The sequence below is a fragment of the Somniosus microcephalus genome, chromosome 15, assembly GCF_052327205.1.
Source record: "Somniosus microcephalus isolate GS21.2 chromosome 15, FLI_Smic_1.0, whole genome shotgun sequence".
Taxonomy (NCBI): Eukaryota; Metazoa; Chordata; class Chondrichthyes; order Squaliformes; family Somniosidae; genus Somniosus; species Somniosus microcephalus.
This window is the reverse complement of record NC_141001.1, coordinates 88,228,070-88,246,362: the sequence shown is the minus strand read 5'-3', so window position 1 is coordinate 88,246,362 and position 18,293 is coordinate 88,228,070. Positions and strand designations below refer to the sequence as shown.

The 18,293-nt window shown below is 40.0% G+C and overlaps 1 protein-coding gene across 1 annotated transcript in view; it reads right to left on the bottom strand.

Moving 5' to 3' along the window:
• lrp4 (low density lipoprotein receptor-related protein 4) overlaps window positions 1-18,293 on the bottom strand; it is a 512,348-nt gene that overhangs the window by 118,278 nt on the left and 375,777 nt on the right. The window contains exons 4-6 of the mRNA XM_086008096.1: window positions 14,695-14,808; window positions 13,562-13,678; window positions 5,918-6,046 (exon numbers count right to left, since the gene is read on the bottom strand). Of these exons, the coding sequence (XP_085864222.1) occupies window positions 5,918-6,046; window positions 13,562-13,678; window positions 14,695-14,808 (360 nt within the window). The remainder of the gene's footprint in view (window positions 1-5,917; window positions 6,047-13,561; window positions 13,679-14,694; window positions 14,809-18,293) is intronic.

Here is an 18,293-nt window from a genome sequence, read left to right as displayed (position 1 = left end):
CAAACAAAGGCTGGTATTAAAAATTCTTTCTACCCTGGCATATGAACAATTTCTAATTATCCATGTTTGAAGTTCTAAAGATTCTGAAACAGCGTGTTCCCACTGAACATGTGTGAGCTTCTCGAATTTTATAAGCATCCTGGGACCTCAAGGCTCATTGAGAAATAAAGCTGCCATATTTAGGATCTCTGCATGATAATAATAGATAATATCTGACAACCACCCCAAGTTTATTCATCATCTGCATGAAGCTACATAACGCTGACTATTTCTTTGCCACCTTTCTTCACTCTGTCCCTCTCCTCAAAGTATTAACACTTTGCAGGTGTACGATTATATGAGCAGTGGCCACTCTCTGGTATCTTACTCTAATAACTGTCATTCACTTCAGACGTTCCAGTGAATGTCAGTAGGCTCTTCTACCACAGGGACCATTACAGCCTAGCATAATCCTGTACTCACTCTATTTCCACATAAACACACTTCCAGCACCAGTAATCAGGCACTTTGGCAAATACGTCCCTCCCAATTTGTATCATATCTACTACCACCCTGGCTGAGATTAGTTAACTCAGCTAATAAGAATGCGCCAGTGAGTCTCACCCTTCCAATTTTTCTCCTTCCCTCAGCCTAAGGTCCTGGGCTTTTCTCCTAATGTATATTTACAAAGAAAGTCTTGATTTTCTATAGCACCTTATCACACCTCAGAAATGTGTCAAAGCACTTTCACAGCGAATTACTTTTAAGTGTTATTTTAGTATGTAAGTGAAATGTAGCAGCCATTTTGCACACAGCAAAATCCCACAGTTAATCTGTTTTTGGTTGTGTTGGTTGGCCAACTTCCTGCTCTTCAAAATAGTGCCATGACATCTTTTAAGGTGCACGTGAACCTGCCTTTTAAATAGAGCAAGAATGTGTCTTATTGTTCTATGTCAAGTCATTTAAATGGCCACAGCACAAGGCCACCCTGGTCAAAGTCACCAAGACAGCCTGTATGATTGGAAACACGGTGCGTTATCCCTCCCCATTCTCCTTGTCCTTCCATGATGTTCAACATAATAAACATCTTCCTCCACATTCTACCTCTGGGTGGTTGCCTGCACTTGGTTCCATTTCCACTGGCTACTGTGGGACATCTCCAGAAATGGCTTCTCCTCCCACTCCTGCATGGTCACCTCTGTAGTGCTCCAAGGTTCCATCCTTATCCTCATTTATGCACTGCCCTTTGGAGACATTATCTACAGGTATAGGGTCAGCTTTCGTATGTAAGTGGACAAAACCCAGTTTAATCTCTATCACCACCGTCAAATTCCATGATCACCTCTGTTCTGTCCGACTGCCTATCTGAAATCTAGCTGTGAATCAGGCAGAAGTTTTTCCAATTGAATATTGGGAAAACCAAATCCATCCTATTCAGTTCCATCCAAAACCATTGTACCCTTTCCCCTGACTGTCCCCCTCCCAAGCTACTTGCAAAGGCTGCACAGTAGATTTGCAATCTCTGTCTCCTGTTCAGTCCTGAACAAAGCCTCTAATCCCCTATCCATCACTAACACCACCTTCTCCGGTCTCCACAACATTGCTCTCATCCTTCCCTCTTACCACACTGCCACTGAAATCCCTATCCATGCTTTTGTTACCTCGAAGATTCAACTTCGCCAACTTTGTCAGACTCTCAAACGCCACGCTACACAAATTCCAACTTGTCCAAATCCCTGTCATCCATCTCCTGTCTCGCACGAAGCTTTACTCATTAAGCACCCCTATCATCACCAACCTCCACTACTGTCTTTTACCACACCAAATTCAAAATCCTTGTACTCATTTAAAAATCCTTCCATTGTACTGCTCTACTTTATCTCTGCAATTTCCTCCAGCCCTATGCCCTAGCCGATGTCCTACAGTCCTCTAAATCCGGCCTCCTGTGCATTTTCCTCTCTCCAGTCTCTTCACTCGATACCAATCTTGGTTGTACTCTCTGGAACACTTTTCATAAACTTCCCCGTCTTGCTAGTTCTTTCTCCATCTTTAATAAGCTCCTCAAAACCTTACTTTATGACTGTGCATATGTCATTTTTCTTAAATTCTTCTGAACCCACTCAGTCCGTGCTCTCCAGTGTGAAGAGCGTGATACATTTTATTGCATTAAAGGCGATATACAGAGGCTAATTGTCATTGTTGGAAAGACTTTTTTCATTACAGCACTCAAATTGTTTACTCAAAGTACCCATAGCACTTCATCAGTCTCCAAATCTATTTCTGGATGTTTCTGTTCAGTATTACATCCAACAAAGAAGAATGCCTGTGTCTGAAGGCACAACATAAACCGAGCATAGACGTTACTGAAAATGGCGAGTCTTTTCCCCTGGCCAGTACAATGGATTCCTGAGGACCACAGAAAGATACCTGGACTCTTTAGAAAAAATATCCTTTAGAGACTGTCTTTGATGTGACCTTTTTGGAGCATATACAAATATGATTTGTCACCATCTGAATTCTTTTGATATTTGTCCATTTTGAAAATTACAGAGGGCAGGATTGTTGATTACCCAAATACTGTAATGATGGCCTGCAGTGTTTGTCAAGACATTTGGGGCGGGTATCTTTTGCGTAGTGAAGTGTGGTTCCACCACATTGCCTATTTTTCTCCTCGTCACATTCCACTTTTATGAATTTATTACCCCTGTTTAATTATAGTCACAATTTAGCCTTTGAGCACAGAAATATTTTTAGTATCTGAGAAATAACTGTTTTCCATCACTAATCTTCAAAATGATCTCCAGCTGGAGAATAAAACTGAATGAAATCACTTTGGAATATGCTTCTATTTAGATAGAGCATATAGTGGGAATGGACTGAAAGGCTGAAACGCAATTAAGGGGATCAGATCAAGTTGTGTGTCTTGAGAACAAAGATTAGGCAGATTTAAAAAATCAAAACTCTTAAGATTGTGTCACCACTCATAACATAAACCCAATATTCTTCTGTTTCTTGTACTATATACCCTGTTGTGTTCTTTCTTTAAACGGTAAAAAAAAGGCATCAGAGCTTTCTTGTTTGTGCTCATATGTTAAGTTTCTGCCGAGAAGTGTTCAGTTACTGGTGTCAAATTTCATTAAGGCCTATTATTTGTGGTGTGGATGTGCAACATGTGACACGCAGAGGGAATTCTACTGGGAACAAAATATGTGCTTTCCTCATATGACAGGAAGGAACAGTTTTACTTTTAAAAATAGCAGTGTGCTTCATCAGGAGGGTTACTGTGCAGTGTGTGTAATAGATGGATGGATTGATTCAATAGACAGTAATAGGCAATGTGGATGGTTCCATAGGATGACAACTGCACAGTTGAGGAGATGCTGACAATGAGCATCAACATGGCGCAAGTTGAAAGGTGTGTGCTGTGCAGTATGGCTGGTGTGCAATGTGACAGATGTGTGAGATATGGCCGAACGTGTGAGGTTTAATTCGTGCGTGACGTGATGTGGAAATGTCTGATGCAACAGGTGCACAGGTGGTCTAAAAAGCAACAATGAAGAAAATACCTGCATGTTCTGACATTTGAATCCGCATCTTATAGAAAACATGAGGGTGAAGAGTGTGAAATGCTTTGTACTAACTCTATTACAGTGTATTCTAAAGGAATGGATAGTACAGTACCACTACAGGTGACAGAAGTTTACGGTTTGCAAAGGTTGCGAGGTGTGTATGTTGGATATACTAGATGGGAACATATAATGAAATCTGGTACCTGCTTTAACAATGCATTTCACACTGGGGGTAAAAAACCCACCTCAGTTTGTAGACCACACGCAGTCCACCAATTAAAGTCAGGTTTTATTATTTCATAATTATCTCAAAACGTCTGGACAAGTGTTTCAAATTACTTGGATCCTTCTTGTTATTGTAATAAGCACAGCTTAACAGACACCACTGCAGGATTATGTTACTAATCACAGCCTCTCACTGGAATCGCTCGAACAGAACCACTCAGCTCAACACTTCAATTTTAAACAGCTACTGAATCTTACAGTCTGTTACAACCTACATTACGGTAAAAAGTAAATGACTGCCTTTAGTAAAATATAATTCAAGCCAAGCGGATAAGCCTTCACTTCTTACGTCTTCAACTAATTTGTCAAATGCAAACTGTATCATTTAACTAACAGCTGTTATTTTTATGGATGTTGACCATGTCACCACAAATAGGTTGCTCCTGTAAAAACTGAGATTTCAATCCATTTAATGTTCAAATTAATAATCAAATGGAGTCTTCCAGTCTCATTCTACCTCTCAAAGTGTGTCCAGGGCACACAGGATAACTAATCTAATCTTGTTGCATACTGCAGGTTCCATAGTTATTCAACAGATTTTGTTGCTCAATTCCAACTAATTCCACAATCTGAATGTGTTCTCATCCAGCACATCTTCACCTTCACCTGGATGAAAAATAGGAGTCTGTGACCCACAGCCACTTTGCTTAAAGGGATATTTTCAATGTTTGAAAATCACTGGCAATCATGATTTATTAACTTGGTAAAAGAGCTTATTCTGTGATCGAGAAGCTACATTTAAAGGTAGCGCAGGACAGAGATAGAGCTACAACACCGTAACCCCGATTCTCCAACATGCACTACACTCCCATTGAGTGAGCACGGCACTGGATAATCATCCCTGTAATTCATGTTGTAACAATCCAACTCAGATTGTCCCTCCCTGAAACGGTGTGAATCCACTTTTAAAACATGCTGAGCACACGTAACACTCGAGCCTTCTTTCTTTTTAATGCTGTAAGTTCCTCTCCTTTTGTCCCCCGAAGTTATGTCCCTTCACTCCTGTATTTCTGACATTCTCCTTGATCAACAGTGCAAGACAATCGAAACCCAGAACATCTCCCCAGTCGCTGTCAAAATGGTCCCCTCATCGACCCACCAGCAGTCACAATCCGGCAGTGCAGATGGGGCTCTCTCCATCCCTGCCCATTTGCTTCCCTTCCCCAAACAACACAGCCAGCCAGACAAATTTGGCCTCCAGAGGAAGCCTGGTCATGAATGTCAGTTGAGTCTGGTATCCAATGCTTAGCTGATGGCAATCAAAACAGTCTAAACTTCTTCTTTGATCTTTGAGGATGGCATTAAATAGTTTTGACAGGAATTTCAGTTTGGAAAAGAAAGAATTAATTGTTGTAACAAAGTCTTTTGAAGTGGTTTAGAACATCTACACATTGATTTCACCAAGTAAAAATAATTTTAATTGTGCAATAATGCTTTGTGGGGGCAGGGGAGTGTAGTTTTATTTACAACTTGAAACATTAAAGCTTAATAGTCAGTGTCCAGATACTTCACAAAGCCATGATTAATTTCTGCCTGAAATTACAGCTCGCAGCACATTTATCCGACCTTTAACCTTGAAAATGTGAGAAAGCAACTTGCAGTATTTGCGTAATGTGTTATTTGTGGACAAAATGTGGGAATGAAGTGCCACAAAGGGGAACTGAATGGACAATGATGTGTCAAACAGTCAATTCACCTAAGCAAGTGAAATTTTAAACTTTCAGCATGATGTAGCGAGTTTTAGAAGGGTTATGCGAGCATGCGGTTTCCATTTCGGAACCAATATAGCAAGTGCACCAAACGGACAGCCATAAAAAAGTTACTTTTCATTTTATACACCCGAATTAGTATACAAATATCTCACAACCTACACTTACCAGGTGGGGTCCAACCTAAAGTAACACTTCACTCTTCACCACCATCCCACCAACCTCTCCATGTAGGACATTGTGTAAACTGTCCAACAATTAGTGCAAACAAGGAGCTACACATATCCTGAAGTTGGAGGCCATCAGGCCGTGACAAAATACAGTTGCATTTCCTACTGATTTTAATTTAGAAATAATAATATAAGAGTCACTAACCACAGTCTGATTCATCGGACCAGTCTCCACAATCATCATCACCATCACAGTGGTATATGTCAAGAATACAGCGGCCATAAGCACATTGAAACTCCTCCACACTGCAGTTGGTAACAGGAACATCAGCAGCTAAAAAAATTTTTTAAAGATTAAAGGCAGTCTTAATTGGGTACAATGTTATCTGGGAAATTACTGCATCTGTCTGTCTAACTACCTAGTCCCTTTATTCAGATCATTCGAGAAATTTATTACAGTTGCAGCAACCAGTCTCTCCATTTGGTTTGATTTTCCATCCCTTGACTAAAGTGGACAGTGCTCAGTCAGGCTTCTAGATGGATCACTATGTGGAAACAAAGCTTATATTGGCTATGGTTGTCGAAGGGTTAACCAGTACTATTTTGGGCTTAAGTTCTTAATGGAGGATTTGACAAAAATAAACACAATTAGAATTCTGCCCAGGCAAGAATTGGCGCATGATAACAGTGATGACATCATTTTAACCATACCAGCTATTAACCAGTTCTTCTCCTTGGCACAGGTAGAGGAGACATTGATTATTTTCTTTTGATATTAAATTGCTGTGGTGAGAATTGAAAACTGGTGTTCCTTACATTGTACAGTCACTGTTTTCCTACATTAACACCTTTCACTCCATGAGATGGTAATTTCAGTGACATTTCAACACACTGACATTCTCCTCAACACTTTTAACTCAAAACAGATACAGCTGCCTCAGAGCCAGACAGGTTTCCAGGAAATGTTTGGACTCATCAGCTTGGTGGCTTTGCGGCACTGTAGGGCTGAACACTCCTAACTTCCTGTCAAATTGGACACCCTAACACAAGACTGAGGAAATGCATTGTAAATTAAGTTAATGGCTATGTAACAGGGCACAAAGTGTAATCAAGCCTTTTAATACTGACTGCAGCGCAAAACAATCCTTAATGTGCATCCAACGTGGAGCCATCTCTACATTAAAGAGCCTTCACAGTAACAGAGCACTCAATCGCTCAAGCTAGAGATGTTTCGTTTTGCTGAGGTTTTATATTTGTCAAGATAGGCAAACTAGTGGTGGGAAATGAAACTCTTTTTCTTACAGTTACCATAGTAGAGGTTAGAAACTGAGAAAAAAACTCACTACTTCACTAATACGCCTTAATGCCAGTCTCAGAAGACCCATTATTGCACTAGTGTGATATTTCCACCTTCCACACCACCTTAATATTTATGCATTTCTAAAGTACATACACCAGGATATTGCACCTTTTTTAAAACTATATATATGCACTAAAGAACCTGTTCCTTTAGTGCCAAAATTTTTTCCAAAAATGTACTTCTCAATGGGTTTTTGTTATGCCAAGTTACCTATCTAGAAGAAACCATTAGTTTCCACATTGACCACCAAAGAATTCTGGTGCTTTAATTATTAATCTACTGATTGTGGTGAGTGTTTTACTTAATATTCCGCTCTAAAATTATAAAAACAGGCTGATTAAATAATAATATAGAATTAGTCAATTGAAAATGGCTGACTGTATTTACATAGCAACCTGATCATGGGAACAAGTCAATTAAGTCACTGTCGAGTTTGTGACAGACAGTAGCTATTAGATTTTATGATTGTTGTCTATGTGCCAGACTTCAAGTAATTCCAGAGTTAGATAGGGCAAATACTGAAAAAAAAATCATAAATAAGATCATGGTTTTTATTGTATTTGTTCATTACTTTAGTTTGTTCACTAGTTTCAAACTGGCCAATAACTTCTTGTAAGTGGTAGTAATATTTTTCCCACACACTTTTTACAGACTTAATTTCACCATGGTTAACAACTGTCAGAGTCTTCAGAAATATGCTGTCATTGTTTGAATAATTTCTGGGTGTTGGTTTCTGTCCGAGCCTACAATTACAGGATTTACTGACAGCTGGCGATGGATGCCAAATATTTAATGAAGTATGTCAAGTTACTCACAAATAACCCACCCCGGCCCCAGGATTGTATTAAATTAGACACCAATAAAACCTCAACAGATAAAATTTACCAATGGCATGTGGATAGCCCGACAAATTCTCAAACAGTAGCTTTAATCTTGTTGGCCCACAAAGGAAATAGTGTAATCAGCACCGCACCAAATCCTCACATTTCCAACACAGAAATGAATCGATTCATTTCAGAACAAGTCATTCTAGTTAAGGTCTGAACTGAACATTGCATACAGTGTCACAGTCAGGAGTTCCTGCTGCTTGTCCTAGTGGATACCGCCTGTAAGCAGGTTTGACAGATGTCTGAAAGTGAGAACCAGTGTAACTTGAATTCTTTGAAGTTTAAAAAAAAATGTTTTCCATGAACCATTTTCAAACACAGACTCAATTGACAGCTGCTTTGTATCAAAAGGAATGCATAAAATGCGGTTCTAATGAAAACAGTTATCGGCCTGCACATTTCCAAGATCTCAGTCCTTACGCATACCACCTGCATGCTATAAAAGAGAATATTTGGTGTTTTCCCCTTTGATATGATGGCTTTGAACTTATCGTTTGTCTGGTGTCAACTACTCTACTGACATTTGTTTAGCTATCGGTGAAAGCTGTGCACAGAAGCTGAACCGGTTCCAGCAATTAGTTCTTCTTAAAGGCACTGTGTTTCTTTACTTTATCCTACCCAAAGCAGAGGCCAAAAGTTGTCCCAAATATGCTGTCTGTACGTCGGGTCAAGCAAAATAACCCAGTGCTGCAGCAAGCTGCACTTTCAAGGGCCATATTACTGCGGAAGACATTAATCAGTCCAACCAGCTCTCCTATGTTTGGCTGGAGTTTCAAGTGTAAGAGCACAGTCTCTCACCATTGAGGATGATACTCTACACCATGTCATTCATTCACAGTTTCACCATTTCTTTTGCTTTCTCTGGCTGTTGAGTGACAGAAAGCAAGATAATACTTTGGAGGGTGGGGGTGGGGGTGGCGGCGGGCGGGGTTGAAAACTATCCCAGCATTCAAAATGGTAGCGAAGACCCTCCATTGAAACTACAGAGCTTGCAGTTTTAATAGAGGGATTTCATCTGCGAACATTCAGAAAGTCCACTCCCTCCACACCCCCCCACATGTATTCTCTTGCTTTCTCTTACTCTCTCAAGAAAAAGGAAAGGAAAACCAAGTGAGTGGCACTCAGACCTGTAGCTAGGTGGACCATGAAGATAGAGGAAATCAAGAGGAAAAAAATGTAAAAAAGTAAAAAAATAGAAAATAATATAGGGAAAGCAAAAAAATAAAAATAAAAGGGAGAAGAGAATAATGGAAGAGGGACAATTACATCACTGTTGCAAAGAGTGGATACTGCATCCTTTAGTCTAGTATCCTGGCCAATATTTATCCCTCAATCTATGTAACAAAAACGGTTTATCTGATCATTATCACATTGCTGTTTGTGGGGGCTTGCTGTGTGCAAATTAGCTGCTGCGTTTCCTACATTACAACAGTGACTACACTCCAAAAGTACTTCATTGGCTGTAAAGCACTTTGAGTTGTCCGGTGGTCGTGAAAGGCGCTATATAAATCCAGGTCTTTCTTTCTTTCTGGTGTGGACTAGTCAAAGAATTCAAGATATATTAGTGTGTTCCATTAATGTATGGCTGTAGTAAAGCAAGTGGGAGCTAATTTTCTCTGCCTGCTCTTATGACACTCAAATGCACACAAGGAGCTGTTCATTGACCTGCCACTGCCTGTGTAATTCTTAATGATCAAAAATAGCTGATGGGATCATTAGTTCTCGTTAATCATTAAAACGTGAGCAATGGTGCAGAGAGCTAACCAGGGTTTGTTTTTGCTTTTTGTAGCTGAGCTTTGTAAAAGCTGCTTTTATACTGCAGCCGACGCTCACCCTTCCCAGTGGATGTCGCTTCATCCAGATCACGTCTGGTCGGTAATTGACTGCAAGTGCTTCTTCCTGGAGATGTGAATGGGTCAATAATAACCGAAGAAACCAGTGAATCAGAGCAGCTGCATCGGCAATAATAGAAGAAAGAACTTGCATTTATATAGCACCTTTCATGACTCAGGACGTCCCAAAGCGCTTTACAGCCAATTAAATACTTTTGAAGTGTAGTCACTGTTGTAATGTAGGGAAACACGGCAGCCAATTTACGCCCAGCTAGGTCCCAGAAACAGCAATGAGATTATGAGCAGATAATCTGTTTTCTTTGCGATACTGGTTGAGGGATAAATATTGGTCAGGACACTGGGAGAACACCTGTGCATTTCGAATAGTGCCAAGGGATGATTTATGTCCACCTGGGAGAGCAGACAGAATCTCAGATTATGTGCTCAAGTCTCTGGAATGGGACTTGAACCCAGGAGGTGAGAGTGCTACCACTGAGCCAAGCCTGACACCTATATAGGGCAGCAACCTGGATTGAAACACAGGCCTGTCTCCTTAAACCTGTATGGTGGATGCAACTTGACATTTGGTGTGGGATTGTAGGCCAGACGTGAACCAGTTGGGTTTTTATGACAATCGAACAGCTTCATGGTCACTTTTACTGGTAACAGCTTTTTATGTCTAGCAACATAATCTAAACAAAACCAGCAAATTAAATGTGGTTCCGAGGGAACCAGATCCAACTAATTCAACAACACTATTAACAGCAAGCATCCTCATTCAAAATTGCTGTAGTGCTTAAAAATGAATGACAGCCCCAAGCATAGTTTGGGTCGGGTTAGTGTCCCACACCCAAGTCATGATGCGTCACTGAACATCAATAACTGTATACCAAACTACGCCTATCGCTTACTGTTGGCATTTATTCCTCTTCCACCAGTTACAAACCTGCTGAACTTCATTGTATCAGGTAATTATATGACTGCGTCTGCATTTTCTCCTCTCTCTGCATAAAATTAAGCAACAAGGACAACTGTGCCAAACTGAAACAAAGAACACTTTGCCAACTTACTTCACTGGCTGTTAATTAAGTCCCTGTTCTATCACCAAGCACTGTTGTCGGTGTGCCAATGCGAAGTTTGGCAAGATCTTGTCCCAGATTGTATCAGATTCAGTGGTGAACAGGTGCAGATTCTGACACTAATGATCTTCAATTTGCCCTAATTCTTGTTGATCAAAAGGATAATCTCGCTCCACAAGCTCAGGAATATATGCAAGGTAGGGTTCCCTGATGTCACACTAACTGAGTGACCCGATGTTTGCCCCTTTTATAGAACTAGCAGAAGCCAGTCCTCATTTGACCTTTTTCTAGGACCAACAGAAACCATGGCCTACACAGAAACAGTTGTTTCCCCATGGGATATTTTGTCTGTTGGTAACTGTTCCTCTTAAATATATTGCTTCTGCAGTAACTGCTCCACCGGAATGGTGAGCTACCGGCTGTGCTCAAGAGAGTTAGCTCATGGTTGGACTCTATGGTCCCAAAATTCCACAGGGGTTCTACCGGTATCCCGCAGGAGACCGGTAGAACCCCCAAGGAAACAACCGCAACCTGGTTATGTTGGGTCTTTGCTATTTCTGGGAGTCAAGAAGCAGAACTTCAGTCCACTCCTTACTGGGCCAGGGAGTGGGGCCAGGAGTGGGGCTCCCTAAGTTAGAGTCTTTGAACCTGAGGGTAAATGAGGTCCGTGATATAGTAGTGGTAGCCAGTACATCCAGAAGGCCTCCACCAAGCCATATATGGGTCTCTCCAGTGGGATCCAAGCTTCGCAAGTTGCCTGAAGAAGAATAGGACCAATAGCAGCATTACTAGGATTGGTGGAAGGAGGGGAGGCTGGGCATATCCACCATGGCCGGCCAGATTTCCACTGGCATGAGGCAGGCGGGCACCCAAATGGCACCACAGATGACTAAATGCTTCGTCAAAGAGGTAAGTTTTAAGGAGGGTTTTAAAAGAGGAGAGGTGGAGAAATGGAGAGGTTTAGGGAGGGAATTCCAAAACCATGTAATGAGGGAAGTAAATCATACCACATATTTTTCTCATTTACGCTCTTAGTAATGTTGGGCACATAGGCTACGCGTGCATGTGCGTCCCTGCTGTCCAATGTTCCTATGGCTATGGGTGAATTTGCTTATTATATAATAGTTTAGAATTCAATCTAAGCCCCCTAATAATTTACAGCCAATGAAATACTTTTGAAGTGTAGGCCCTGTTGTAATGTAGGAAACGTGAAATAAAAACAACCCTGCAATGCCAAAAATGTTTCTTTTATTCAGCCACTCCTATTAAGATTAAGTACTGTGTCCTATGTGGCCAAGAAGACAGGTCATCAAATGTGTTAAGCAAAGTGAAAAACAGCTTCATTGAGATCCTCAGGATTGGGTCCATTGGATATATGGCAGATTGTGTAAAATCTACACAATCATAATGGCTATCATCTATTAACTGCCTGAAACTGTAATTTGTGCTGCAAGTACAAGGAACGGTTTGGATTCTCATCTAATTTAACTGAAACTAGTTTAATTGTGCATGCTATCTACAATAAGCTTTCTCCAGAGTTGGTTTCATAGTTACAGATTCAGTCAAGATAAATCAGATTTTCTGCTGTATATTATAAATACATACACTGGTTTCAAATCAATCCAATGAGGGCACCATTCTCAATAGTTGCATGACTGCTCATTATCTGTAGAAGAGTGCCTTTATCTCTTAAGATCAAAGAAGTGCTTCATTTAGCTGAAAGCTGAAGAGCCGATGGGCTTAGTTTTCTACTCCTTTGAAGTCCTCATTAGCCTGAAACACTTATAGACAGTTGCAAGCATCTGATACAGTTTGTTTCTCCTCTATGTGCAGAAGAAGGTCTGCATTTTTTGATTCTCTTCTTTTTTTGTCCAAATGTCATTTTCCCAAAAGAGGACTATTGTATTATTCTTGATGTAATGTAAGTTAAAGTTTGTCTTTAACAGAGGAAGGTAGCAGTGAACACAATGAATTAACCGAGTATGTTTCTACTTGCTATCTTGAAGGGGAAACTTAACATGAACTAAAACAGTGAATGACCGGAAAAGAGAATTACTTTTCATGTTGAGTGTCTGTATCTGAATTGCCAGTGCCAGACATTGTACAATGACCATGCATTCTTTTTTATTAGATACAATGTGAAGTGTGAAAATGAATTTCCTGCTGCATGATCTCTTTCTAGAAAGTGCATTGTGTTATGACTGTTTCTTCCACACTTTTATTGGTTATGCCTAGTACAGGAAGTCTTTACAATAAAAAAATCCTGACTGCTTTACTACCCACATCTGATTTCTTGGATTCTCAATTCCTAAAAACGGGTATTGAGGAGTTACACAAAACCAACTTTATTTTCAGTTGGGAGAGAATGTGCCACTGTCAAACTTCTTGACCACGTACTGTTTACTTACGTAAAAACATTTAAGAAAATTAAGGGCAATCCCACATGGAATATGAAGGAAAGAAATAACGATTCAACAGCCGTTTTTATCTTCAGTTGAAACACTGGGCCTTTGAAAGCACCTTAGTACATGCTTTGGTGGTATGACTTTTTGCCATTTCTTTTAAGTCTACAGCTGGTAATTGAGCAGCATTATAATGTAACTAACACTAACCAACCAATACACTGATATAGCAGTGTTAAAAATATGCACTACAGTTACTGGCAATCACTCATCCCAAATTAATACTTACGACAGCCTTCTTCATCAGAACCATCTTTGCAATCTGTGTCTCCATCACAATACCAGTGCTCTGCAATGCAGCTGCCATCATTGCAGCGAAACTCTTTGTCAGAACATTTTCTCATGTCTGCAATAGGAAAACAAAAGACAGCAAAAAAATGCATCTCCTTGGGTAAAGCAATGCTGACCAACACTTGTTGAAAAAATTTGTGGTCTACACAAAATTGGACACAAAGACTGGAACAGTGGGCCGTATTTTCCGATCGGAGGCGTGCGGAGGCCGCCGATCTGGGAAAAATCTACGCACTTGCCGGAGGGCTCCCGAGGTGCGTATAGTTCCGATGCTAGGCCTCTCCAAACTGCCGGTGTGCAGGGCCCACATACCCCAGAGGCACAGGTGGTTCGCAAGCGTCCCTGGGATCAGGTGGGCCATGGGGAGCCAATCAAAGAAGGGAATCTCCCTTCATACACTTGGCAGATAGACCTGTCAAATATATGAATGGAGATCACCCCCAAAACACTTTAAAACATTCAATAATTTTTTTTTTTTTAAATCACATTTTTAAAATTAGTTGAAATTACAATAAATTAACTATTTTAAACAAAAATTTAATTTTTTGAAAAAATAATTAAAGTATTTTACGGGGCTAAAAATAAACTTACCTTTTCTTTTTAAAGTATTTTAAAATGATAAATGAGTGAAAAAAATGTTTTAAACTTTTTTCAACTCTTATCCTGGTAAAAGCCAGCCTTACGCCTATGTTTTTACCAGGCGTATCACCGGTCCTATCGCCATATCCCTTGATGCCTTTACTAGTCAGAAATCTATCAACTTCTGTCTTGAATATACCCAATGACTGAGCCTCCACAGCCCCCTGGGGTAGAGAATTCCAAAGATTCACCACCCTCTGTGTAAAGAAATTTCTTCTCATCTCAGTCCTGTACACAGCGCGTACACACCCGTAGGGATCGGAATATTCGGCCCATAAAGTTGCAATTACCTATTTAAAATAGACAAAGGCTCTACAAAGAACTGCTTTGTGATTTAAATTGATGCCTCCTGCATGGGAAACTTGTCATTATGCATCTTCTTAAAAATTGGTTGGCCACAAGTTACATTTCTTACTCTAGAGTCGCACTCACCACACTGTTCATCACTATTGTCTCCACAGTCATTGTCGCCATCACAATGCCACAGACTCCGGATACAATAACCATTCTGGCAGTGAAACTCGTCTTCTTCACACTCGCGAGGTGCTGAAATGCAAATCAAAAGCAGAATTAATTGGCTGATTGTGACTGGTGATCATTGCGTTTGCAGTGACACAGAATTAACCATTTCATTTGAGGTTATTTCTTTCAAACATTTGACATTTCAGCCTTTTCTGATATTTTGTCATTCTTCTCTTGCTGTGCTGGATCATCAAATCTATATGTATCTTATTACAAATCTTGCATCCGTGTACACTTCCTGTCTACACAACTTGACATCCTGTTGTTACACTTTTATCACTCTTTTTATGTCAACTTTTCCCCCATTGTAAATTTCTTGCATCCAAATTTATAATGGGTTTTACCTTTAAAAACTGATTATTCTGATTATCCATCCTGGCAACCAGATTCCCACAAATCACTCAAATGATTTTTATTCTCAATGATTGAAATTTCTGAAGTGCAAAATAAAAGTTAAGCAATAACATTATTACATGATGACAGGTTTAAATTTATCCACTGAATTGTCTTTTAATTACTCTGTCAGTTATTTTTTCTTGAAGGCCTCAACCTCTGAAAAGGGTAGGTTTGAACTGATATTTCTGCCCAGATCTGTGACTCTGGAGTTGAATTTGGATTGTGCAGTCTGAGCACGTGCAGTATACCTAAATTCCTAGGGTGCATCAAACTACCTTTCAATCAACTGTACTAACGGAATAATTTTCTTCAGCTTCGAGCAGTTTCTGCTCAAAACCTTTTCAAAATCATTTGAAGAACAGCTAGAGGTGAAATTTCAAAATCTTTATTCAGGTAAAATTTATATTTGAGTTTTTTTTTAAAAAAGCAGAGAGGCTGTGTATGTGTGTGAGAGAGAAAAATTACAGTTTACTAATTATATACTTGTAGCTTTTTGCTCATTTTCTATAAAGGAGCAAGGATGTAAACATTCTAATTGTTAACAGCTGTCACACACTGACACCGAGAGAAAGAGCGAGAAAGTATTTTTCCTCAGTTAATTTGTTTTTCAAATAAAAACCAATTGAGTTGAATTTTGAAAGCTCCAGTTGACACCTGTATTTTATTGATGTTTATGCTTTCTTATAGCTGTGAGAAACCAAGACAGAGAGAGAGACACACTGACACAGATACACATCCAGAAACCAATACAAAACACTACATTTGATATTTACAGATCCCTTAGAAAGTCACAAACCAGTGGTACCACAAGATACCCTCCCAACCTGTGATGCCACGCTCATGCTCTGCCCCTGCCCTCATTGCTGACAGACACCAGGAACGCACCGTGAGTCAAACTTCACATTCAACCCCCAGTTGTGCCAAACCTCAGCCCCACCTTCCACAGTTCTACCAAACCTCAGGTTCCCCTTCCATAGTGATGCCAGATCAAAGGACTCCTCCCCACCACCCCCGGGAAAACTTCAGCAGCCCTGTCAAACGCTAGAACTTCCACCCAATTTGTGTCAAACCTCAGGACCATCTCTCAGTGCTACCAAAACCCAGTACCATCTCTCAGTGCTACCAAAGCCCAGTACCATCTCTCAGTGCTACCAAAGTCCAGTACCATCTCTCAGTGCTACCAAAGCCCAGTACCATCTCTCAGTGCTACCAAAGCCCAGTACCATCTCTCAGTGCTACCAAAGCCCAGTACCATCTCTCAGTGCTACCAAAGCCCAGTACCATCTCTCAGTGCTACCAAAGCCCAGTACCATCTCTCAGTGCTACCAAAGCCCAGTACCATCTCTCAGAGCTACCAAAGAGCAGGACTGCCCCCAAGTATAGCTAAACCCATTTCCACTCCCCAGTACTGCTAAATACCAATTGATGTATCTTGCAAATGGCCTTGCAGGGTATTCTCAGCTTTAAATATGCTATCGGATAAAAATTAAATATATATAGGTAATGGAATTATAAGTATAAAAAATAAAATTCACTCATTTACAATTTTCACTGAATAATGGACAGAGTAGTAAAATTCAATCCCCAAAGCACCAGTAAAAAAAAAAAATCGCAGAATAGATTTGAACATAAATGGAATTTGACTTCTTCAGTCATTGTAAATCAGTGGCCCTGATGTTATCCCCCACATGGTACAAGCAACCCAATTGCTCTAAAACAGCAAATCCTCTGACACCCCGTGAGCAACACCATGGGTGGTCCACTAGTAATATTAAAGATCTTGCATCTTTGTGCAATTAGCAAATTTTGCCATTATAAATTCCCATGGCCATATGAACAATGGAAAGTGTCTATATAGATGCCAAACTGTAATTGCACCCTCCCACTAGTGGGGCTGCCGCAATGTCAATGCTGGTGGGAGGGTGCAATTACTGCACAACAAGCTTACAAAGTAGTGTCCATTATAAATGTGGGCATAGGAATTTTTAATAGAAATATATAAAATGAAGGATAGAATATATGAATTAAAAAGGGGCCTGAATTACATCTGCATGCCCTGATCCAATTATTCCTCTGACTCTAATCCTACCCTGGAATCAAATCTGAGGGACAGTATAAACCTTCATTTAGAAAGACACAGGTTAATCAAGGACAGTCAGCATGGTTTTATTAAGGGAATGTCGTGTCTGACTAACTTGATTGAATTCTTTGAGGAGGTAACAAGGAGGGTCGATGAGGGCAGTGCGTTTGATGTGGTCTACATGGATTTTAGCAAGGCTTTTGACAAGGTCCCACATGGCAGGCTGATCAAAAAAGTAAAAGTCCACAGGATCCAAGGGAGAGTGGCAATATTGTAAAGGAAATAGCCATATTCCAAAAGATACACCATCCTATGAACAGAATTTTGACTTTATTAAAACATGAAAACTGGGTTAAAAAATCTAAAAGCCTCAATGACACAGGCTGTAAACAGAATACAGGCTTCTGAGATAAGATGAAGTGTTGACACAAAGCTGCAAACACCATACAAGCTTTTGAAATGGTAATTGGTTGTTGATACTAAAACAATGGCCCTATTGAAGAAGCAAAGGGTTGCTTCCAGAAAGTCTGCAGATTGGGAGAAACACAATACCATTACCCAGTTTAAAGCGTTATAAACTAACACTTCGAACAGAAACACAGAACATTAAAGAACCATATGCCTTCATAAATATTACACCAAATAAAAGACAGGAGACATAATTCTTAATACAACCAATTGAAGTAGCTAAGAAATGCATAGAACCCTAGTTGAAGTGTTTTCAATTTACATGTTGTAAAATATACAAACAGAAGACTTTGTAGATATGAAATCAATAGATGCACCAAGCAATCACATGGTTTTTGTATTGAACTTGGAACACAAAGGAGACGCGAAGTCTGCTTCCAACCAACTAAGGTTATTTAAGAATTGAATAGAAGCCCTTCCTAAAAATGGCATCAAATAGATACATCAGTTATAACCGTTTATGATACGTTTTGAACACCTAGACAGCAGACAGAATTCTGCAAGTTAACAGCTGAATTGACAGTAAGAATAGAAAAGAAGTCAACAGAGAAATGACTAGAGATAA